At 40.1% G+C, this 25,102-nt stretch overlaps 1 protein-coding gene across 1 annotated transcript in view; it reads right to left on the minus strand.

Annotated features, from left to right (window-relative positions):
• Positions 1-3,999: 3,999 nt before the first annotated feature.
• OCA2 (OCA2 melanosomal transmembrane protein) overlaps positions 4,000-25,102 on the minus strand; it is a 175,383-nt gene continuing 154,280 nt past the window's right edge. The window contains exon 24 of the mRNA XM_063127501.1: positions 4,000-4,159. Coding sequence (XP_062983571.1) covers positions 4,075-4,159 — 85 coding nt within the window. The 3' untranslated portion in view covers positions 4,000-4,074. The remainder of the gene's footprint in view (positions 4,160-25,102) is intronic.

The following is a 25,102-nucleotide window of genomic DNA, read 5'->3' on the forward strand; positions in this document are numbered from 1 at the left end:
GAAAAGTGTATTTTCTCTCTTAACTGAAACAAGATGACAAAAATTGAGTTTTAACATTGTGGAATATAAGATAATACACAGTAGAGTTTAACCATATTTTGAATGATCATCATACTTGCTTTAAAAAAAAATGTTTATGCAGTCACATGCATTTGGAAAGAAAACTTAATTTTCTGGTTGACTTGTTTCTTTCTCCTTATCTTTTGAGGGGGGAAAGATCCAGTGTGTATGGTGTGGTGGTAAGACAGAAATAAAAAGTCAGACACATTTGGGGATATGCACCATGTATAGTATTATGAGACTGTTTCATCTATAGTGACATTTTTATGATAGCTACAAGGAATGTCAACATGAAAAAACATCTTGCAATTTCTTGAAAAGCATATTGACAGAAAAAATACATAAGTTACAGTGAGAAACAATCTTAATACATGTATTCAGCATGTTTGGCCCTCGGTAAGAAAGATGCATACTTTGGGCAGCATCCAACTGTGTAATGGCTTTGCGCTAACAGAAACTAGATTCTGAACTATGGGCAACAGGAGAATCCAACTAAAGTGAAGTTTGAGCAAGCACAGTTGTGCATTATTCTTGTGCAGCTCATTGTGCAACCAGTTGCACATAACACTTGTGCAATCCATTGAGTAACCCCTTGCACAACTGCTTGCACTACTGGTTGTGTAACTGCTTGCAACTGCTTGCAACACGGAAAGATTCAGTAGAGCTCTGCTCATGCTATTTGAGTTTGCGGAATGACCCAGTTGGATGCTGTCCTCAGTATTTCTTTCACACATCTACTGATAAAGACATAACATAAGCAACACCATATTTCCCCATTTTCCGCTGATTTCAAGTTTCATCGAGACCCAGGCTAGATCGACACCAAGCAGGATATAGCACTATGAAAGCAGTATGAAAGCAGTATATGGTATGTGTTATGGGCACCAATGGTTGTCAGTGCACTTCAATACCGCCATAAAGCTGTAGTGTGGCTCCTGCCTTTTATATACTGCTTTCATGCTGCTTTTATAGTGCTATCCTACTTGGTGTAGATCTGGCCCAAGATGACGTGAAGTAATACTGATTTTATGCCCAGGATCAGTATATTTATTTTGCAATTAAGAATGTTGTGAAGGTTGCCAGTTCCAATAAAATGTTTTTGTCAGACAGGATAAGGTGATCATTCCTGATCTCCACCAATCAAAGAAAGAAATTTGGGAAACAAGATCAAAAACTGGATGGAGACCATTGTAGAAGGGTTTAGTAAATAATGAGTTAGATCCAGACTTGGAGCACTTCCAATGGAGGACTCTTGGTCGTAAAGTCAAAAGGCATTGTGCAGCTGTTCCATCTTTTCTTCTTTAATAGATTTTTTTCCCCAGTAAGAAAGATCGAAGCAGAAATGGGAAAACACAGGAGGGCTATGAATTGGAGACAACAACATTTTACCCTTGTAAAATTCCAGGAATAAGGCAGTGTGATTGCACAATAAAAGCCTCATCTGGAAGCATTCTTAGTCATAGCCAGAGTAGATTCATTCAAATCAATGGTACTTGTCAATCATGACTAAGTCCCGTTGATTTCAATGGGTTTAGTCTAAGTATGACTAAATCTGGATCCATCACATAGTAAATCACTTCACCTCTTCTAGCAGCCAATGTAAGGTTGTCACTAAATACATGGCATAACATGACAGTAAAAGATATGAAAGCATAGGCATACTGTAATTTCATTCTTGAGGTAGTATCACATATATTAAATGGTTTGATAACCATGAAATGGGAAAACAATCAGATCCTCATTAAGTGAAACCAGGGTTGCTAGCTCTTTGTCTTCAGTTGGCAGAGTTTCTCTTGTCATGGTGCTTCGGGGAGAGGCAATGCAGCACACTTTGGAATTCCCCTATTATACATCTGTCAAGAGGCTATGGAAGCAGTCCAAAGGATGGTGGGTATGCAGGACAAAACAACAGTGTGCATGCAGGTGGAATAGTGTTTCATTGTGGTGTCGCAGAGGTTACCGCTGCTGCATTTTAAATGGAGCCACGGGTTATCTCATGGGCAATAGGAACTTCTGAATCAACAATTGCTTCTTTGAACCATGGCTGTCAGGAAAGGAGATGGCAACATTTCCTGAACCTCAGGAAGAATTCTTGAGATTACATTCTTTTTCTTTTTCTTTTCACAAATGCACTTATTCTGTGCATAGCTGTCCCTGGTTCTATAATTGCAATGATTTTATCAATAAGAATGCATTGAAATAGAAACTATTCTATCCTTCTGTCATTCTTTATCTCCCAAGATTAACAAGAGCAAAGGCAAGTTTGTATGTATCCTTGGCTACCAAAATAGTGAAGTTGCTCTATCCCCCACATATGCTTAGATAAATAGCCCTAATATTTATCTAATTAGCTGAAATATGCCCCATTTTGTTTATAGAAACCTGGGTAGAATCAACATTCATATTTCCCATGGAAATACTTATTTGTAGAAAATGATGAGCCAGATTAAAAGGGATAATTGTTTCCTTTAAAATCCTCCATTGAATGGGTTTATTTTAAAACACAGATAACTATGTATCTTTCATTAGCTTAACTATTTACTTATCTACTACAGCAAGCATGAGTTGAATATCAGATGCTTTCATACAAATAGCTAAATATATTGACAAAGAAAGCCCTAATGAGAAACTAGTGAATATTTTCCACAGCAAATAGGTTTTTCACCTGTGAGTACATGCAGACTACAGCAATACATGATTTCAGGAGAAAATATAGTCCCTTGTGATATTAAAGTTTCAACTCATATTTCTTTGAATATTAATGAGGTTGAACCAAAACTGAAAGAAGCAGTTTTGGGGGGATCATTGCAAAAGTGATCGTTTTGTTAGAGCAATTCCTATTGCCTATGTGACTGTTATTGATGCCAGCAAATAGTCAATTCTGATTGGCTCCTTAGTACTGTGATGTTCTCATGTCCAGTGTGTGATCTCTGATTGGCTAGGATTACGAGAAAGTATGAAACAGGCTTAAAAATGTCCACTGAAGCAGCAGCACAGGTCGGGTGAAGTGGCTGTGAAGAGCTGCTAACAAAAAAAAAAATTAATGGTAAGAATTAAGGGTTATGGTGAGGCTCAGCAAAACACTACTTTTAATCTGAAAAGTGAACCAGAAAACATTTGGCTCAGTTCCAAGACTGTTTGAAAACCTTAAATAACAATATTCAGCTCTGTAAGGTGACCAAATAATGTAAGAACAGTGTCAGAGGGAAGAAACATTATCCCCCAAAAAATCACATGGTGCAGCTTTTGCTCAACTATACCATTTAAGTGGCACACACAAAATTAACGTGTCAATGAGCAGGATTATAATCTAGTTTTTAAAAATATATAAGTGCTAGTTTTTTGTATTGTAGAGCACTCAAGTCACAATCACTTAGCTGGGCTAGATCTACACTACTGCTTTATGGTGGTGTTGAAATGCACTGATAACTGTTGGGCCCCATTATGCATTCCATATACTGCTTTCATAGTATTATTTCCTGCTTTTTATTCCACATTATCCCAAATACTGCAACAAGTGTCATTGTGTGTCCTATGAGGTATAAATGAGCAAGGGAGACATAGTGTTACCATGGTGGGGTTGTACTGATTTGACACAAGTTGTAGATCTGGCCCTGTTGTATGAAATGGTACAACCCATCAAAATTTGTACTATATGATTCTTTGGAACATGCATCCCAGCTGCCAGTTGTGGTCTCTTGCATTTACAGTGGTCCTTGTTTATTTCAATTGGGGTAGGCAATCCACACACAAGGTAATGTAAGCAGAAATTGGCTTTCTTGGGCTGAAATGAATAAAGACATCATCTCCATGTGGACGAATAGCACACAGGCATCAGACGAGTTCTCATATTCATAACAGAAAGCTGCATTGGAGTGACGATGTGAAGGATTGTTTCCCCCAAATTACATTTTGTTTTCATACAGCCTTTTAAAATGCAACAGAGGCTGGAAAAAATGGAAAGTATCTTTTGGTCTTCAGTATATATCTATATCTGTAATTAATACACACATCTTAGGTCCAACCCAAAACGACATGAGTAACGAGGAGGTAGCACATTCCAATAATACAGCTCATGATCATCATAGGGAAACCCAATCTGAAACGATAAAAAAAGAAGGAAGATATAAGTGAGGACACACCATTTCTATGGTTTTCATTGAAGTGTTAAGGCTCAAACTCCTTCACACTAAAAATAACTTCATTAAAGAATCTGGGGAGAGGGTAAAAAAAAATAGGATTTGATCACAGGAAAGTAGAACTTTTATGAACATATTTCCTCTTCCCAAATACAACTACAAGGAAAAATACTGGTTATGTATCTCACTGTTTGGAATGTAGGACCGTGTCTATTTCATGCATCCATAGGTTCTTGTGCCTCTCATGTCTTTACACAATACTTATCTGTATTGTCTATAGCACTGCAATAAACCAAGTTACAGATGAAAGCTCTGTAGAAATGAGGACTTACAGAACATGTACAAATATTCACTTTGTCAAGGTTTGCAGGATTTTATCACACTTCATACTGTCTATGCATGTTTTTTTAAGGCACAATCCTATGAATGGCTGGCTGGGGAATTGTAGGACATTATGCAGGCTGGGAGCTCTAGGCTGCTGTTGGAATTTATGCTGGTTCAGGTTGGAACCTCAGACCTGTATATACATCCTTGTATCAAACCCCACAGATATTTGAGGCTCCCAGCAGGGCCAATCCAAGACATTTTGCTGCCTGAGGCATAGCAGCAAATGGTGCCCCTCATCCCCATGCCTACATCGAGTCAAGACAGATATTACGCAAGGCCTGTCAAGTTATTTTGGCACCTCATGCAGAAATTCCCACAAGTGCCCATAGCCATGAGAATACAATAATAAATTAAATAGGTTGCCCTTTTTGCCCTTTCAAAATCAGCTCCCTGGGGTGGCTGCCTCATTCTGCCCAGTGTAGGACTAGATTCCCCAGAGCAAAGATAAAACATCTGTGGGTCCTCAGCTGCTTCTACGTACAGCTGGCCCACTATTGCTTCCTCTTACTCACAGCAACTCTCCAAGGAGTCAGAAGAGAACTCTTCTGGAGATCGTTCGACTAGAAACAGCACAGGTATGTAAGTTGGACCCATACATTGAGCTACAGGCCCCTTAACATACAATATGGGCACAAAGCCCAGTACTGAGATTGTGTGAAAGGATGGGACTCCATGTAACATCTATCATCCTTAAAAGTCCGATCAGTCTCCTGGAGAGACAGTCTGAAACAGTGCAGAATTGTTCAGATAACTTTTAATGTGTGTCATCTCACCTAAAAATTATGGAGGATATCCATTCATGGACACACAACCATGCAACCTATTCACCCATCACATAAACTCATACCCTTCCTGCCCTGCCTACAATGTTACTCCTCTGCTGCTCTTCCCAGCCCCTCTAGTGGTTTTCCCCACCCCCTCTGCTGCCTCCCCCCCAAAAAATATTGCTGACTTTCCTCTAACCTCCCTAGCACCCCCTGCTTCCCCCCCCCAACTCTCTGGGGAGGCCTCCTCTGTCCACCAACAGCACCCTCCCCACCACATACACACACACACACACACACACACACACACACACACACACACACATACACTTTCCTTTCACATTTAACAAGTTGGCTTGCTAGAAAGCAGCAGAGGCTTACTGGGCAAGGGAAAGGTGGGAGGTGGGAAGGTCTGCTGCTTTCCAGCGATGCACAGTAAAAATAAAATTTTAAAAAACCCACACAAAAGCTCCCACGAAGCCTTGGTAAGTGCCAAAGGAGGTCTATAGGGCTGCAGTGGCAGCCATGGATAGTGCATTGCCAATCCCAAGGTTAAATCTTAACCATTTTAAATGTCAGCCACCAAGGGGATAATTATTCCATTCTTTCATCCCTGTTCTCAAAGCCATCCATTTGTTCATTGCAATCTCTTCTGCCTGTATTTTTCCTGGCACTACAGGCTCTTCCTCTCCTCATTATCTACCTGAACCTAAAAGATTCTAACAAGAAGTCAGATCACTGCAAATCTTTTTTTTCCATGATTTAAATGCTATCAATGTGGGTTTTATTTCCCATTTAAACACCTTTCATCTCTCTCTCTCTCTCTCTCCTGGTTTATACTTTATTAATTTACTTATCTATTACACCTATTAAACTGTAGTACAAAATATGAACCTGCACAAATATATACACCTAAAACAATCCACCCATCCCTTCCTTCCTTCAGAGAAACTGGTTCCGAATTTTTAGATGTGTCCATACCATGCGCCAATTTTGAACACCTGTTGTGCCACATAGTGCAGGTGGCTAAAGCTACTTGTGATCATTAACGTAACATCAAAATTGCTATGGATTCCAAATAGCTTACATTTGAATAAGAATGCCTACGTCCTTGCCTACTAGTTACCATACATGGTAGTTACCAAGGAATTGAAATCACTTGATAAAACCTATAATCCCATTTTGTTCTGATTGCTAAAATTACAAGAATCGCTTCTGGTTTTCTGTCTCTTGAGCCCGTTCCAAGATTTTTCCATGCAGCTGCTGTCAGCACAAACCCTCGCATCAGAGGAGGTGGTGCCAGCAGGGTGTGGGGATAGATCTCAAGAGAGACAAATTAAAAGCAAGGTTTTGTTCTTCACATTTGGAAAATCCAGCTAGATTTACTTCCTGCAGTTTTTTCAAACAAAATATGTACTAAACGTTTTACTGACCTTCTAAAGAAAGCACAAGCAATGGAGGCCTCCCGTGAGAACCAGTGCACTTCATTGACCTGAGAACCTCAAAAGCACATTTTCTGCCTAAGGGAGTGCATATCCACTGTCATTCCCCACATGTATCATGGTGTTTTCCCATGACAGAGTTCTCCATGGCATGCTACCAGGCACCGTGGCTCTTAAACCATTGTCCCTATCGAACAGAGATGGTGAGAAATTTGCTTCGTCAAGGTTTTTTATTTTTTACAGATCTAGCCAATTCACACTTCTTATCCTGAGTCTTTCAGCAAGTCAAGGAAGAGCTGAGTTCTGAAATCCACATTTTTCAAGCTTTCCGCTGCAGCTCATCTCAGGGGAAATGTGCAGTCAAAACATCAGAGGTGCAACTAGGTGATTTTAAACCCTAGACTTAATTATCTTAAGAGGGAGCATGAGATGGTGATGTATATTACTTCAGTTGTGAAGCACACAATCAATATTTGTCATCATCGTCCCCACCCATGGTTTAACACTGCTTCCATATTTCTGGGATGTTATATCTACTAGAACAAAACTGTTTGCAATTCTGCTTTAAAAAAACACATTATCTGAGCATGTGCAGTTTTGCATTTTAACTCACTTAAATTATATCACTATCATGACTATAGAGATAAAATGGAGTTTGCTTCTGCACTTGCAACTTGTCGGTCGTCATTTGTTGGTCTTTTGGGCTATGGGGCCTGGACCTTGTCCCCAACATCCAGCCCTGAAAAACATGCGTATTTTGGGAAATCGCATACAAGCTCCATGTATTTCTGAAACATGTATACATTACAGTATTTCATCAATCTAAAGTACTCAGAGGGAAATGCACATATTAGGAAAAATGTGTACCACATAGTACATATTTCCATATTTATTTGTATTTTTAAACTGCAAACTCAAGACTGAAATTGGCAGATCTATTATATTAGTAGTAGTAATAGCATCCCACCTTTTCCCCACCATAGTCCCATTCATACTTGGAAATCCCATAGCAGATATTTTAAAAAAGATGCACATTGAGTGCAATAATGCATTGAACGTTGTGTGTGTTGCCTTAAAAGACAGATGTTTATTTTTTATAAGTCTTTAGAGGATTAATTGGAATAATGTATTGTTATGTTAGGAAAAGGTTTGGTAACTGTTTTGTAATATTTTATAGTGCTATTTTATGTTTGATTGTAGATTCAGTTTAAAATATTCATTCACCAAATCTTAGGACTAGCAGTTCAAAAAATTAAGCACAAGCATGACAAGACTTCAAATGAATTCATAATGATTATTCAAAAGCTATTCAAAAGTTGGGCAAAAGATATAGTTCCCTATGACACACATCCCCCCAAAAATTGATGATGAAATGGCAACTGCAGCTGGTGAAAGCAATGACCTTGCTGTGAAATTAAAATCTGCTGTCTCCTTACAAAATGAATAAATCCAGCTGATATCTATGAAGTTAAAAATGAAGCATAGAAAACAATGATTCAGACATGTGCGCAGAGTAGGAATTTGAGAGCACAGCATCTAAATTTGGTCATCTAAATTAATTGTATCATACATTATCTGAGAAGCAGGGAAGAGAGATTTAACCCTCCCTTTCCCACCACGAGTCTGATAACGATGACTTTCCTCCTCATACTGTTAACTGCAATGTGGGATTCCTATCCTGATTCAGAATGGATCCCTCCCATGCACTTATTATTTTTTCCACGGAAATTTTGTTTTAAAATTTAAAAAAGAGGCAACAAAACAGAACATACAGAATACAAGATCTCTACTATTATTATTATTATTATTATTATTATTATTATTATTATTATTATTATGTTTTAAAATACATGACATTGCAGGCGACATATTTAACGTTGTGTAGTTATGTCTTCAGTGTCAGAAAACAGAGAGCTGTGTGCTGTTGCAGTGCAGTGCTGCTTTCTCTGGGCTCATCCACATCAAGCAGGATATTCCACTATGAAAGTGGTATATGGTATATGACAGTGGGCCCCAATAGTTGTCAGTGCACTTCAGTACCACTATAAAGCAGTCGTGTGGCTCCTGCCATTTATATACCGCTTTCACAGTGGAATATCCTGCTTGGTGTAGATGGGCCCTCCCTCTCTGGCAGGATCTACACTATTCATTACACCGTTGTTTAAGTGCATTGTTGCGTCCTCCCTTGCTACGTTACAAAATGCAACTTGAGCCCAGTCAACTGAAATACCTTTTCTTCTATCGTTTTACCCCGGCACACTCTTCTTTAGAACGTTCTTCATTATGCTCATACCGGCTCTGAAGTAAACCTCCTTCTTCCGGTGACTCTGAGCTAGACCTGCCGGGATAAGCCGGCAGGGAGGCGGGGCGATGCGTAGGGACGAGGGAAGCCCGGCAGCGTCTTAAAGGGGCCACGTGCGCCCCGAAAGATAAGCAGTTTTTTTAAAAAAATTAAGCCTCTGTCCCCTCTTTCACCGCCCTCCCTCCCCCTCCCCCTCCCCCTCGTCGCGTTGTGCCAGCTCTCCCTCCCCTAGAAAAGCCCTCACTTGTCCTAATCAGGAAGCAAAGACCATGGTCACGAGACATGACTTTGAAAGACGGCATTGAATACAACAAAAGGTTGGGGCACATTGTTAGTTTTAAAACAATTTTAACAGAAAGTGGAACGGTTTTAAAAGTCAGAAGAAACGTAACAACAACAGCATCACGTGACTGCTGACGTCATCTCTGCCAACTTGTTACGTTTCATCTAGACAAGTGTAGACGGGCTCCCAGTCTCTGGGGAACTGACGTTGGTTTTTAGGAGTCTGATTTCTTCCAAGTAGGCAGGGCAAGCCCAATACATTTTTCTGCCTGAGGCAAAGATGGCACCTCCATTCACCCATTCCATCTTCCAAAGCCAACTGGTCTGATACTAGGGATGGAAGAACCAGGGTTGCTCAGCTCTCCAAAATTCTCCAAACTTCACTTGAAAGCTCAGCTCAGCTCACTCCTGTTTTCATTTGTGACCTATTTTTTTCAGTTTGTTCAAACAGAAAAAGTTTGTATTTCAAATGGGGGGAAATATGCACTCTTCCCCCATTGACTAAAGCATGAAAAGCCTCCATGAATTGCTCATCCCCCCCCCTCCCAGTGTCAATAGTAGCCCACTGATGCAACAGTAAAGGCACAAATGCTTCTTTACCCTTTAAGGCTGCCGTTAGCTCATGGGTCGGGGGATGCACAATTTACATAGGTTCCTGAAAATGCACAACCCTAGTTGTTGTTCTTGTTGTTTTTTTAAAAAACTGCCATAACAGAGGTGTATGTTTATGTTTTAAAGTACTTACAGTCTAAAGAAACATGAAACAGCACTTAGTAATTTTATGTGAAGGAGGTTATTGTACCAAATGCTTTCAAAATAAGCAAAAGTTGCTTTTATAATCACCATTCTAGTCTCAATATGTTTTTCTGAACCGCTGTAATTCTAGAAAAACTAATCAATATTTATGATTTTTTTTTACATATATATTCCACATTTCCTTCAAGAAAAGATGGCATATGTGGTCCTTTTATCATCGCAACAACACTATGAGATAGGTTAGGCTAGGAAGTGGCAAATGGCCCAGGGTCACCTAGTGAGCCTCAGGGCCAGGTGAGGATTTGAACCCAGGGCACTCCAATTTTAATCAGGTTCATTTGCTCTGAATATTTTTTTTATTAACATAAACACAATTATTTAAAAGGAGATAGAAGGCATTTTGAGTAAGGGACTCATGTTACATCTATCACTCTTTAAAGGCCAACCAGTCTCCTGGAAACAGTCTGAAACATTGCAGAATTCTTCAGATTATATTTTATGTATGTCATAACTTGCCTGGAAGCTATGGGTTGGTGGGTAGAGGACTAGCCCATTCACAGTATATCATCATGGCATTCATTGTTTATATTTTCCATCACACCCACGGACTTATTCTCTAGCTTTAGGGATTCTTTGAGCAATTTTACTAGGAGGCAGCAGCTATCTGCCATAAGCAGCTTTTCCTGAGTTTCAATATTGCTCAAATCTACAGAGTCCTCTAAAACTTAAATTGCTCTATATCTACTTGTCTCCAACACTTCATTCAGCTGAGTACATTTATAAGACTATGTTTTCCCTCTTCTGAAAAAAGAGAAAAGAAGAAGCAAACAAGAGGAAAATACTGCCAGAACAAGTTATGGCTCAAAAATGAGATGCCGGAAGCCTGGAAATTTATAGTATCAAAAAATATCAAGACAGATATTCAATACTTAAGCAATTGGTTGTGTTGTCGGTACCTAGTGGCAGTTTTATATGCCATATGCTGACCTATCAGAACAGGTCAAGGACTGTTTTAGTGAGGTCTGGCTTTCCCAGCTGTCGTTCTTTAGGAGCCATACATTATTCAAGAAGTTTACAACAATGCTTCATATATATTCATAAACATATTGAATTGATCAACTGAAACAACAGTTGGGATCACTAGTTCCACCTCCTCTTTGTCTGTTTCCATCATTCTGTATTTGACTTTCTGAAAAGCAGAGCCTCTTATATCTGTGGATGTTCTGGTGGTATCTAAATATATCTATGGTAAAAATCCAACAGTGTCTAGCCACTAGTGCTATTTATATTGCTCTATCAGCCAGACACCATTGGATCTTTTCCCTTGTAAACAAAGGCCTATGTGAATGTTACAATTCTCATGGAATACAGAAGAATCAACAAATTTGATATTGGGTACAGAATTACTGTTGTTACTGTAATAAATTATAATAGTAACAGTACTGATATAGAGCTTTTAGACAGTCCTCTAATCTAAAACAGCTACCCATCTGCAACAATAGGTTATATAATAGCGACACAGAGGCAGATAACATCAGGGGTAGGGTGGGCAAGTGGGGAAAGTAGTTTAACTTTTTTTAAAAAAAACGTACCTTTGCACATGACCATTTGTGTGCTCCATCCCCTTTAAAAAATAAAAAATGGCAGGCACAACGCCTCTCGTCGTGCCTTACATGAAAACGAGGGTGAGATCTCACGTTAATCACAATGCAAGGTCTCCCCTCCTTTCCCCTGAATTTTCAGGTAGGTCTAGCAAAGGCCATAGGCACCAGGGGCTGTAACTAACACAAAGATCAGCAGCGATGGATGGAACTAGCCAGTGCAACCCCACATACCCCCACATACATTATTTCGACATATGAAGAGGTTCATATGAACCCCCGTAAGAGGTTTGATTCTTTCCATTTCAACATGAATAAGGACAAGGAATTCCTGCCCCTCTAAAAATGCTAAATTAACTCACCAAACTGAAAATGATAGTAGGAGGAACAGATGACACCTCCATTGCATGAAGGGGTTGTTGGACCATGAGGGCTAACCACAGCCCTGTCATGCCCAGCATCAGTACCAACTACACACCAACTGCACTTATGAGAAGGGGCACCCCATTCATACTAATATACACAGATGAAGATTATCAGTGCTATGGGGGAACCCTAGCCCAATGATTCCCTCTTCCCTGGAGGATCTCTATGCGTCTAGAGTCCCTTTACACATGAGTGCAATACTCAGGCAGTGGGACTGATTATAGGAGCAGTGGGAGGTAGGGCTAGCCTACACTGTCCCACAACCCTCCTCATGCATTCCTTGAATGCATGGGGAGGGTGCTTCTGTATCTCCCTAGGGTTGTGATCAATTACTACAGCCATAAACGGTCACTTAAGTGGCACAGAAGGGGTGAAATTTAGTCCAGAAAGGGTTTTGCCATAACTAAACTGTTTCTCTATAAGGTTCTATTTGACTGTTTGATGAAAATGTAAAGTCTGCCATTTGATAAGGGAATATACCGCTTTCATACTTTTACTACATAGAATTATGCCCATAAATTATCAGTTAAATGCCATGTGGTATTTCTTAATGAGTCATTTATTCCAGCTGAGCTTGTTTTGGGGCTTCTAATGTGTTTAGCTCTTGATTTTAGCTCATTCAACTAAGGACAATAGTGTTTGGAATATTTCCACCTTTCAGACAGATGGTATAGTTGTTGTTGTTGTTGTTTCAAAGTCTGATTACTCACTATACTACAAATCATATTTAAAAAAAATAACAATGAAGCTTTAGGCCAGCATTTATTTGCGCTGGCTTATTATGTAGATTTTGGTTATTGGCTGAAATCATCTGTTCAGATATTTCTAAAGAAAATATAACCAGAAAGGTTTTTAACATATGGATTCTACTAAATTTTAGGACTAAATCTGTCAAATATCATTAAAAGTATTTCTTTAAGATATGCCAAAATCGGAAACATTCTGACAAGTATGATTCAAAGAAAATACATTTCGTATGATGCCAGTGATTTTACCATTACATTTTACAAGCTGATATGTTACAATTCATTTTCAAGCTTTCCTCAAGCCATTTTCTCCTTTTTCAACTTTTTATGTCTCCACCACCACCATCCCAGCAAATTAAGTGTCATCTCTTGATCTCCTGAAGATGTACGAGCTTCCAACATTTCCCTTGTTTATTAGGCATGGGTGTTGTTGTTGTTTTAAAAATGCTTTCCTAATAACTACTTCTTAGACACACTCATTCCTAGATTGGTGTGATTAGGTAATTATAATTCTGACACATTGCAGCTATTATATGTATGCTTGAAGTTTCATCAGTGGAAGAAGTTTCTAAATTTGAACTACAAAAAGAATCATTGAATTGAACAGGATGTTATTATGCAAGTGCTCTCTCTCTCTCTCTCTCTCTCTCTCTCTCTCTCTCATACTTTGCAGATTAACAAAATGCTGCATCTGGGTGAACATGGCAAGAAAAGAATGTTAAGATTTCATTTGAATGAAACAAAATCCTTTTTTATCAGCAGTAAATGATGCAGCTACAATATGATTTTCTAAGGACAAAATTTCAGGTTGAAATTGTTGGCTCTGAAGGGGCTGGTACATACTCCACAGCTCCACCTAAGCATAAAAAGGGCCCATTTCCAAAACAGCAACAGCTTTGGGATTTATTATTCTTACTTTGTAACAGCTTGCTAGTCCATGGAAATTGAGAGTTAAAGGACAGAGAATAGAACCACAGCAGAAGAAAGTGAAGACTAACCTGATCCAACCAGCTTGCTAATGCAAGCTGCTAAGTAAATAAGACCCATTTTCCCCAACATCAGGCTGCAATTCTGCATCTATTTACTAACATTTGTTTATTGATTGATTGATTTGATTGGTGCCCTGCCTTTCTACCAAGAAAAAAGGCACTCAAGGGACACATTGGTATCTGCAGGCACCATGTTGCTGTCCCCTATTCTAAATGATTCAGGAGACGAACACAACTTGAGGTGATGTAGCTCAAGTAGGGTAGCTGCTTATGCATCACCAAAAAAGAGGAAAAACATCACCGATCAAGAGAACAAAAGAGGGCACCAATCTGCATAACATTCACATATGCGAATTTATATGTACAGATGCAAATATAGAAATAATAACTATAATTTAAATAGAAATACAATACATCTCACCAGAGTAGGGAAGTGTCCCTGCACAGTTTGCTGTCCAGGTGCTAAGTGTAAATGAGCAACTTCAAGATTCCAAAGAGAAGACAGCTTCAAATAGAGGGCTGTCCTCTGTAAAGTATGACATCTAGACACCCTACATTCAAGGGTGGCTTGCAAGAGAAATGAAACCTTACCTGGAGAGATGGAAGTTTTTTTCTCAGCCCAGCAGCAAATATTTGCCAATAGAATGAAGACTCTCAAGACACTGCAGATGCACCCTGACACTCTTCTGTTGTTAGTTTTCCAAGGAACTACAGATCCTAGAAATTTATTAATGTATTACATTTTATACCGCCCAATAGCCGAAGCTCTCTCAAAAATTATCACTTGACACTGCCAAGGACGCCTCCCTGTTTGTGAAGAAAACCCTAAAAACACTGAAAGTGTATTTTGTTTGCCCTACACAAGGTATACTATATGATTGGCCTAAATCATGCCAGTAATGTGTTAACTCTGAAGCCAGAAAGAGAGACAGAACCAGCACGACTGACCGTGTAACATCAGAGTATTTCAAATGAGTCAAAGTGACTTATGTGACATTTCAAAAGTGGTCTGTTATGCACAGTCCCTCTGTTCTCAGCCCACCTGTGAAGCCCATATCGACCCCTTATATTGTGTGCACCCAAACAGAAGCGTTTGGTATTACAAAATCTAAAACTTTGGGAAGAGAACGGGGAAGAACTGAATTAAATTTAACATCAAGAAGTCAGCATAGAAGTGACTGTACTGAGATATTGATTTTATATTTAATTTATTTTAAACTTCTGTGGTTTTTATTTCTAAATTGAATTAACCCCACAGAGCAGTTGCAGCATTTAGATCCAAGGTGGAGTTGCCAGATCAGAGTTTTTGTGTGGAAGCTGGGGAGGGAGGAACACACACTGAAGCAATTCTCTTTCTTCTACAGAGCATAGTTGGGACATTCTGAATTGACTAGTGTTTATCACTTTCTAGAAAGTGATGCAGTTTAGAGCAAGAGACTCTTCACGGCCTAGTAGAGACTAGGGCCTTAGCTAGACCTAAGGTTTATCCCGGGATCGTTCCGGGGTCGTCCCTGCCTGCTCCCGGAATATCCTGTGTGTCATTTACATGAACAGGGATGGCCCCGGGACGATCCCGGGATAAACCTCAGGTCTAGCTAAGGCCTATATGACAAGTTTCAAAAACAGGACTGACCCAGTAAATTTCAAGCATGCTAGTTTTTGTGAAACTTAAACTTTGATGAAACATACATCAAAGTCTAAAAACTTTTAGCTTAACCCATGCTAAAAGTTGAAGGAGCAACTTCTCTCATAGCTTCCAACCTTTCATAGAAGAAAACAGGCATCCCTGTTGTCATGCTAAAGGTAACCACCAAAGCCTTTACCCCCGAAGGATGGATGGATCAGACTATTTCTGGTCTACTTTTAGAGCTGGAAAGGGCATCACAACATTTGGAGAAAGGCAAAATCTGAAGGATAATTATGTTCTGATCTGCACATTAGTCCAGGAGGTGATTATCAGGTCAGTTCACCACAAAGCTCTGATCCTTCAAGCATCTCCAACTACCATCCCACTTGCTATATGGACTCCTGCTGATATCCACACTTTCCAGATCCTGACAGAGATTTTGAGCTAAACATGGATACACTGCATACCAACAAACTAAGCAAAATCACACCTAAACAAGTAGATGCATGAAAACCAGGTATATCAGAAAAATCTGAAACATTCAAATAACTCTGGATTTCTGTTAATTCAGCAACAGATCGGCTGTGGGTTCAGCAACAGACCAGCATCTTCTGCATCATGCAGATTCCATGGACTGTTGAACTTTTTTCTTTTTATTTTACTTTCTTGAATTGTACTCATATGTTCGTGCAAAAATACAAAGGTGTCTGGAAAATGCACTCATATATATGCTATTTTTAAAAACACACACACACACATTTTATACATCTCTTTTTTCTCTTCCATTTTTGCTTTCTTGTAGCCCAAGGGAAAAAACATAAGATACTGACATAAGTACAAAATTTGTTTCCAAGAGGACTGTTCCAACCACTCCTGTAAGTTTCTTCCTGCCCTATATAACAAATTAATTTAATATAACAAATTAAAAGTATTGTCCAAGAATAAAAAATTGCAGCTAACAAGTTTAGAATTTAACCCTACAGTCCATGCCAGCAATTTAGCATAGATCTGAAAGCCAGAAGAACAAAATCCATAATTTTTTTGGATATTAGAAAGTGTATCATAGTGATCTTCACTTCACTCACTGAAAATTCCCAAGTTATTCCTGAAATGTCAGAAAAATACATTAAAGAAGTATTTATGTTAATGGCATGCAAGCAAAAAAAATTCACAAGAATTAAACACATACTGTGAAAGCCTAGGGTAGACTTTTTGGTAGAGAATAGTGGGCTTTTTGATCAACTGGTCTGATAAAATTAGGGCAGATGCAAAGGCCTACAGTCAAACGGATTATAAAACTGAATACAACCATGTAGGCCACCCCCTACGCACTTTGTACAAATCTCTTCCTAAAGAAAAGGCTTGGCAGGAACCAGCAACAAACAAAGGAATTTTAATGCTGACACTACAATATTGCTGACCTAGACGACAATTCCTGGAGAACTGCCCAGGAGAATCGTGTGTTGAATTATAAGCAGCCCAGCCAATTTCCTCCTAACCAAGCTCTGCTTCCTCTGGCAGGAAAGAATTTATCCTCTTCCAGTTGTCACATCACCTCCTGCATTTTGTCATTCTACTAAACCAACACAGAGACATGGTTTGCAAACTTCCAGTGGATGATGATGAAGAAGTACCCGCAATAAAAAGTGGGAAATGAAAAGCAAAATAGTAGGGCTGTGCTCCACTTCGCTTTGGAGCATAGAAGCAATAGCGAGGCGGCCTGATTTGCCTCTGACAAAGGTGGAAACGAAGCGGGTTGGGGGGGCTGCGGATCGAGGTGAAGAGGATCGAGACCAAGCAGATCCTTCACCTCGATCCGGAGCTCCGGAAAAAAGGTAAGTGGGGGCTTACCTGGCCAGGTAAGGGGGCAGGGGGAAAGGTCTTACATGAGTCTGTCACATTCCGGCAGCAGCTTCACCTGAGCCCGAGGACTCAAACCAGAAGACCAGACTGCAACCGCAGCCTGCCCTTCCACTTTGAGCCTCGGCCTCAGGTGAAGCTGCTGCCAGAACACGACGGACGCAGGTAAGGGGGAGGAGGTAAGGGAGGGCCTTACCTGGCACCGGTGCTGCCACCACAGTCTATGCGGCAACATTGGTAGAGCCAGGTAAGGGGCAGGGGGGAAGGGTCTTATCTAAGTCTGTCGCGTTCTGGCAGCAGCTTCAGCTGAGCCCGAGGACTCAAACCGGAAGACCAGGCCATGGCTGACACCGGGTCTTCCGGTTTGAGTCCTCAGGCTCAGTTGAAGCCACCACCAGACCACGATGGATGCAGGTAAGGGGGGGAGGAGGGAGGGGGCCTTACCTGCCGCCACTGCTGCCGCTGCCACTGTGGAGCTCCAATTCTGATCCGGAACTCCGCAGCGGAGCGGAGCGGACCATAGGCGGATCAACGTGGGGTGGAGCAACCCTATCTGGAATTTGCGGATCAGGTGCGGAGTGGATCGGGGGGGGGGTCCATGCACAGTCCTACAAAATAGCACTGGGTTTGGTTTTTTTGGTTTCTGCTGTGGTTCTAGTTGCAGACCTGGAATATTTGAAACATTTAAAATATCCAGAACAGACACAAGTTCTTGCACAACAGAACTTCCCAGAATCTCAATCTAGGTCAAATAATCAAATAACCCAATTAAAACTAAAGCAACTCCCCCCCCCCCGCCGCTGCCCCCCCCCAACCTCTTTATAGTTCACTACAGCTTTATAGCTCAAGGAGTGATTTGGAGGAGAGGGAAACATAAGCTTTTTGGTTCTGGAAATGATTGGGGAAGAGAGGAGGGCTTTTCAGTTTGCTTCCAAACCCACTTACATTCATTTCTTCAAACATTCTGAAGGCCAGTTTTGGAGAAAGGGATGCCAGTTTGCTTCACAAATGAAAAGCACTCTGTAAATGCTTAGAGGGGCTTTTTTCTTACCTCTGGTATTTTGCGGAAGAGAGGGGAAACTTTGTTCCCTCAGGAAACAACACTTAAAGGTATTTCACACCCATGTGGCAGCTCTCTTGGGTTAGCATCCTGACTGAGGGTCATAATCTCATATTAAGGTCTGTGGGGTTTCCTGCATCTCCAAAGCCCCAGAGTGTGAAAAGGAAACTGTGATAGAAACTGTTGGACAGAAGCAGGAAAGCGTTACGACTCTGGTTTTCCCCAAGCCCCTGAGTGCCCTGGATGTCAAACTCTACCAGCAGAAAACAATATATATTAAGATACAAGATGGCAAGTTAAAGTAAGCAAAGCACATTTGATTTGCAGAAACATTAATCACTCGATTAGATCCTCTAGAGTGCACTTTCTTTCAAAGCCAGCCTCCTAAACAAGATAAATTAGCACCGTCAACGAATTCAGAAATAAGACCTCTTGCTTTTCTTACCTACCTTGCTAAAGATATATTAGATAATTTGACACTCCAGTATCAACTGAGCAAAACAAAATTTCAGAACTTGCACTTCCTACACACAGACATTAAAGAGACAGGTTGAGGAAAAACCATATTATCTGAACTGACACTTTCCCCCCATTTTCAAGTACATGAGCATTTTTTTCACAATCTCTTCAATGAGCTCTAGAACACATTAGGGCTAGTTTGTTCAAGAGAAGAACATTTTAAAATAATGGCTTTATATACTATTTAACACATTTGTTATTTTGGTGGGGCACTGATGGCTTCTGATGCAGGGATGTGTTTTGGTATTAAAATACCTTAGAAGAAACATTCATATTACAGACCCCGAACACTGTCCGTGTCTTTGTTCCATGCTTCCTTCTCCACCTGCAACTTAAAGAGCTTAAAAAAACCTGAGTGATGAAACCTGCAAAATACATTTGAGCTGCAAAAGTAGGGTTTTTTAACCATATTTTACTGACTGCTGAAGGACTGGCCTCATGTTTTGGTGACACGTTTGGTACATGACAACATCATTATGAAAATGTTTTTCTTTGCTTTTAGCCTTCTTTGTGTAACAAGTTCTTTCTGATTTTCCTCTGTTAGTAGGTGATTATTATGCTGAAATTCACCTTTGACCATTTATCTTCTGTTGTGAGCCCCCCAATAGTGATCTTAGGTAAATTCATCCTGTGTTACAAAAGCAGGCAGCCAGCTTGTCACAGAAATGGATCTTTCATTTTCTTGGTCTATTTCATAAAAGATACTTTTGCCTTTGATTTCAATTTATGCTCCTAGTATTCTCTCTGGAAACATCTATTCCAAACTTTGGAATTGGCATGGCTAAAAGAAAAGGCTTACAATTCACAGCAGGAGGGCCTTTTAGCAAAAACTCTGTCTGTAGCATTATTCCCAGGCACTGAAAGGGTTTCCGACACGTTCCAGTATTACATGGCCATGTGATTAATCAGATTTGTGACAGATTTGCAATACGTACAATACATACACACTGTTGGGTGAGTGTAAACAACGTTATTCGCCTTTGTACAGGCTTATGTGTGAAACGTTGCTTCAGACAAATATTGGCATATTTACAGCAAAAATATTTCCCATAAAAAGCTTTTATTTGTATTCAGAAGAAATTGATTTCTGTCACACACAAAAGCCTTCAACTATTTTTCAACCAGGTGCAGCTCTGCAGTAGAATCGTTAGTGTTTAAGAAAAAAAATTAGACACCCAAGAACTCAGCTCTGCAAAGTCTTGCATGTATGCAGAACAGTAGTACACATGCAAAAGTACTCATTTCTCAAACTTATAAGGACCCCAATTGGGGAATATATGTTTAACCATCAAATTCCACAAACATGGCATACTATTAAAGGATGGGTGACCTGTGGCTTGACAGCAGCATTTGTGAAAAAAGGATGTAGGGTTTTTAGTAGATGACAAGCTAAACATGAATCAGCAGTGTGCTGCGGCAGCTTAAAAGGCGAGTACAATTCTAGGTTGCTGCAACAACATAAGTTTAGTATCCCAATCACAAAAAGGAATGGTACTGTTCTATTCTGCTTTGGTCACATTTCTTGTGAAATATAGTGCCCCATTCTGGGCATCAGAGTTTAAGGACATTGACAAACTGAAACATTTCCAGATGAAGTTGACAAAGATGTTGAGGCGCCTGGGCCTATGAGGAAAGATGGCTGGAGTATGGTATGTTTAGCCTGGAGAAAAGATACTTGAGTCATATGAGAGCCATCTTCAAATCTACGAAGGGCTTCATGGGGCAAATATTGTTTCCTTTTACTCCAGACAATGGTACCCAAACCAATAATTCCAAATTAAAATGAAAAGAATTTAGATTAAACCTGAGAATGTACTTCCTGCTGTTACAAGCTGTTCAATGGAGCAGACAGCCTCAGAAGGTGGTGAGGCTTTTAAGCAGAGGCTGCATAGCCACTATCAGGGATGCTTTAGTAGCAGATATCTTGTGCCAGCAAGAGGATGAGTTAGATGATTTTTGAAGCCCCTTCCAACTCTATGATTCTATGGGCTGAGATACATAATATTATTGTGATGGTACCCATTAAATAAGATTTAAAGCAGCATCCATTTTAACTTATGTATTTCAAGCAATGGCTTGTGTCCAATGCCAGCCACTCCACTGATGGAAGACATCCAGCAGCAGAACTGAGAAGAAGCAGTTGTCAGCAATTCCTCACTTCATTGCAACCACCCAAGCCTGTTCCAGATGGTTGGGGGGAACCCCAAGAGCAGATTTGGGGGATACACAACAGGCTGCAAGGGAGAGGGGGAATTGCCAAAAATCGCCCACTCCATGTTCTGCTGACAAATGAATTTGGTCAGTGGAGAGGCTACCACTGGATTAAAAAAAAACCAATATGTACTTGCTAATTATGTTTAAATATTTTATAGCACAACCTTCATATCTAAGTTATTTCAGCTAACTCTTGCTACCCAAGAAATATTTTCACTAGCCATGGACTGGATTGGCATGCTTTTGAACTAACTGAAACTATTTTTAATGAATTATATCATGTCAGTTCCAACAACCCCTCGATCCAGAAAAGACAGAAGTGCTCTTGGTTAGGAAGGCCACTGGTGAAATATTAGGGGTTCAGCCTGTTTTGAACGGGGTAGCACTGCCTTGAAAAAGCAGATCAGCATTTGAAAGTACTTCTTGCTTCATGATTTTCAGGTGTCAAAAGCTGTTGCCAGGAATGCCCTTGCCCAACTGCACTCATTCCTGCAGAAGATAGAGTTGAACATTTGAAAAATGTTCAGAATGCTACAGCTAGACTAAAGACCAGGGCAGTTTCTTGAACCATGTGACTCCTCTTCTTTATCAGTTGCCTTGTGGCAGGTGTGATTCAAGGCGCTGGGTGTTTAAAGCCCTTAACAGCTTGGCACCAGGATACCTAAGGGACCGCCTCCTCCTGAGTGATTCTTGCTGTACACAAGGTCATTAAGAGAGTCTCTCTTGTATGCTCCAACCCTATGGTGAAGACTTGCACATTGTCAAAAAAAAAACACACACACAAGGAAATGCATCACACACAAACACACAAAATAAGACAAAAGAGGCTACTACTTTGAAGAATATTTGCATATGCACATTTAGAAATAATTACTAGAATTTAATTAAAAATACAATATATCTCACCATAGTGGAGACCCGGGTGGCTCTTAGCCCGGCAGCAGGAGGCCGGCGGGGAGGCGGCGGCGGCAAGGACGCGGCCAGTTCCCCAGCCACCGCCTCCTCCGCCTCTTCCTCCATCTCTTCTTTCTCGGTCTACACAGTTGTTGTGGGGGCACACTGGGGGCGCATGTAAGCGCCCTCACAACGACGTGTAGATTCCCTCCTGGTGATCTATGTGCCTGCTCAGTCTGCTGTCAAGGCCCCTGTTGATCTCCCTCCTGATGGTTCTTTGACTGGACACTGCTTCAAATAGAGGACACCCTCAGATAGAGGCCTTTCCTCTTCCAGCTCACCAAAACAGAGGACTGGCCTCTGTAATACAGGATACCTTGCCACCCACCCCACCACCAACTAAGATGCAGTTGGCAGGAATGCTTGAGAGGGCTTTCTCAATTATGGCATCCACTCTCTGGAACTCCCTACCTCAGAAAATCTGGGTTGACCACTCTCTGATAGCATTCTGCCAACACCAAAAAACTTTGTTTATTATTTTGCCAGGCTCTGCCTTTGGCCTCAGTCTTGGCTGAATACCTTTTGCTGGCTCTTTTTCGCTTTGTTATAACTTTTAGTTTTCTTTATTGAAGAAATTGTAGCATTTTCACCTGCATACTAAGGGGTGTTTTTGTTTTTGTGTTTAAAAAATGATGTTAGCAGCTTTGAAGTAGAAAGGTAGGATATAAAATCTCTAATAAATAAATAAATATATTTCATATAGTCTTCTCTCTCTTGTTTGTGTGAGAGATATGCGTCACACTTGAAAAAAAATACTTTGATGGGTAAGGTGTTTTATTGCTTCTCAGAAGCAATAATGCACAGGGTTTTTCCTCAACCCCAGATATAAAAAGAAGCCATTTTGATGCCATCTATCTCTCTAACTCTGTCATTACAGTATATTTCATCCCCACAATAAGTTCAGATACAACTGCATTTTAAGATACTGCAACACATTGATTCAATACTAAATTTGGAAGACTTAGGGTAGGGTAACGTCTTTTCAAGAGAGCAAGCTAGAAGGTTAACAGCACCATCTATAAATATCTACTCAGAAGTAAGTTCCATTGATTTCAATGTAGCTTGCTCTCAGGAAAATGTGTTGTTGTTGTTTACATTTATGGATGTAGTACTCCTGATTAATGTGTTCTCCTACCACAGAAAGTGCAGTAATGACACAATACAGGATGGAGAGAGAAGAAGTTTATCTAGATAAGCACTAAAATGAAAGATGTACATAAAAGCCAAATAAACGAATGGGGAGAGCAATCCTATAGCTTTTGGGAGAGCATCCCAGACACCATAAGATTTTTTGGATTCCCCTCCTGAAGTGATAGATTCTCCTGCTACTTCAGGAGGGGCAAAGTGGTTTCTAGTTCCTTCCAGGTGAAAAAGGGGGTCCAAAAGCATCCTATCCTTGCATGTAACTCTCCCACAGCATTTGAGGCTCCCTCCCCAACCACAAAATCAGGAAGAAATGGGCAAGGGGGCAATGTACCTGAAAGTAAAACAATGCCGGGAGCTTCCCCGTCTGTCTTTCCTGTGCTGGGTCATTACATTTTTTTACAACATTAATTTATATTTATATTTCACATGAAAGTATCTTCTGAAAATATTTGCACCTTCCATTCTAAGACCAAAGCATTCCCACAACTGTTTTATGTTCAAAGTCTCGAACACTTGATTTGATATGATATCATTTATTTATTTATTTATTTATTTCTTACATTTATATACCGCCCCAGAGCCGAAGCTCTCTGGGCAGTTTACAAAAGTTAAAAACAGTGAACATTAAGCATAGATTTCTACATTTTTTCTTTTCCTAGCGTCACAGTAACTGTGCCCGTTAATGGCTTAAGCAGCAACTGAAAGCCTTTCATTAGGTGGTAAGAAGTTCGGCAAAAGAGTTATTCCAGATTGCCAACATCCTGTATTTATTCATACTAAAACCCCGCTCATTAACATCTTTGCCTCTTGAAATTCACTGAATGCAAAATGAAGGGTTTAAATACATGAGACAATAAATATGTATGTACTTCAGTGGGAAATCCACTTTTAGCAGCAATGGGCAGTTTCCCCCAAAGCAAATACCAGTTTGAGAAGAGAGATTGTTCTCTGGACTGCAGCACAGGAGGAAAGTGTTACATTCTCTCTTCTCACCTACTCTGCAATCCTATTAATTGTCACCTGCTCTCAAGCTGATGCAATTTGCTTCTTTAAAAAATGTGACTGTTACATGCAAGCAGAAGTTCGGACCAAAAAGATTGTTGAAGAGAAGTCTGATCTGCTAAAAGCCAATATGCTGCTTCTCTTTCAACAGACTGTGTTTTGTCTTTTTTGTTTATGATTATAAACAAAAAGCACATCACCATAATGATCCACATGACCTTTACTGCTTGACTATGCAGCATTTAACAAAAACATGTTTACTCCTAACCAGGAATCATAGGAGGGTAACTGCCTCTTTTGACATAATGTATTTTGTCCATGGGTGTGCTTATAGAAATACCCCCATGGAGGCATACATGGGGAAAGGTTAAATCAGAACTGATTGTCCACATAGCCTTTTCAGGAAGGATCTTCAACCAGAAGCTAGCATGGCTTTTGTGAGAAATGCAGCCAGATGACCAAGCCTCGTGCTATAGATTCCATTTAAACAACTCTGTCGAAACCATCTAAAATCAATCCCATGGAGGAAAATGTTACATCAAATCTAGTCTAAAAGCATTCATTACAGTATTTAAAGGAACACATTAATCAAGGCAACTTAATCAATTAAGTTGTCTCCTAAAAATAAAGGGCTAATACTAGCAATGCTGTAAGCTGTGACAAGGCAAGAAAACATTAACATTGTAGCCATTCTCAATGATGACACTGGTCTAAACTCTGATATTTTCCAGGTTAAAGAAGGGTGGGCACATTATACAATTCATGAAGAAAGAATAGTTCATGCCACAAGAAACAGTTTGTCTTTGAGATTTTCTACAAGAGTCTG

Source organism: Elgaria multicarinata, chromosome 5 (assembly GCF_023053635.1).
Source record: "Elgaria multicarinata webbii isolate HBS135686 ecotype San Diego chromosome 5, rElgMul1.1.pri, whole genome shotgun sequence".
Taxonomy (NCBI): domain Eukaryota; kingdom Metazoa; phylum Chordata; class Lepidosauria; order Squamata; family Anguidae; genus Elgaria; species Elgaria multicarinata.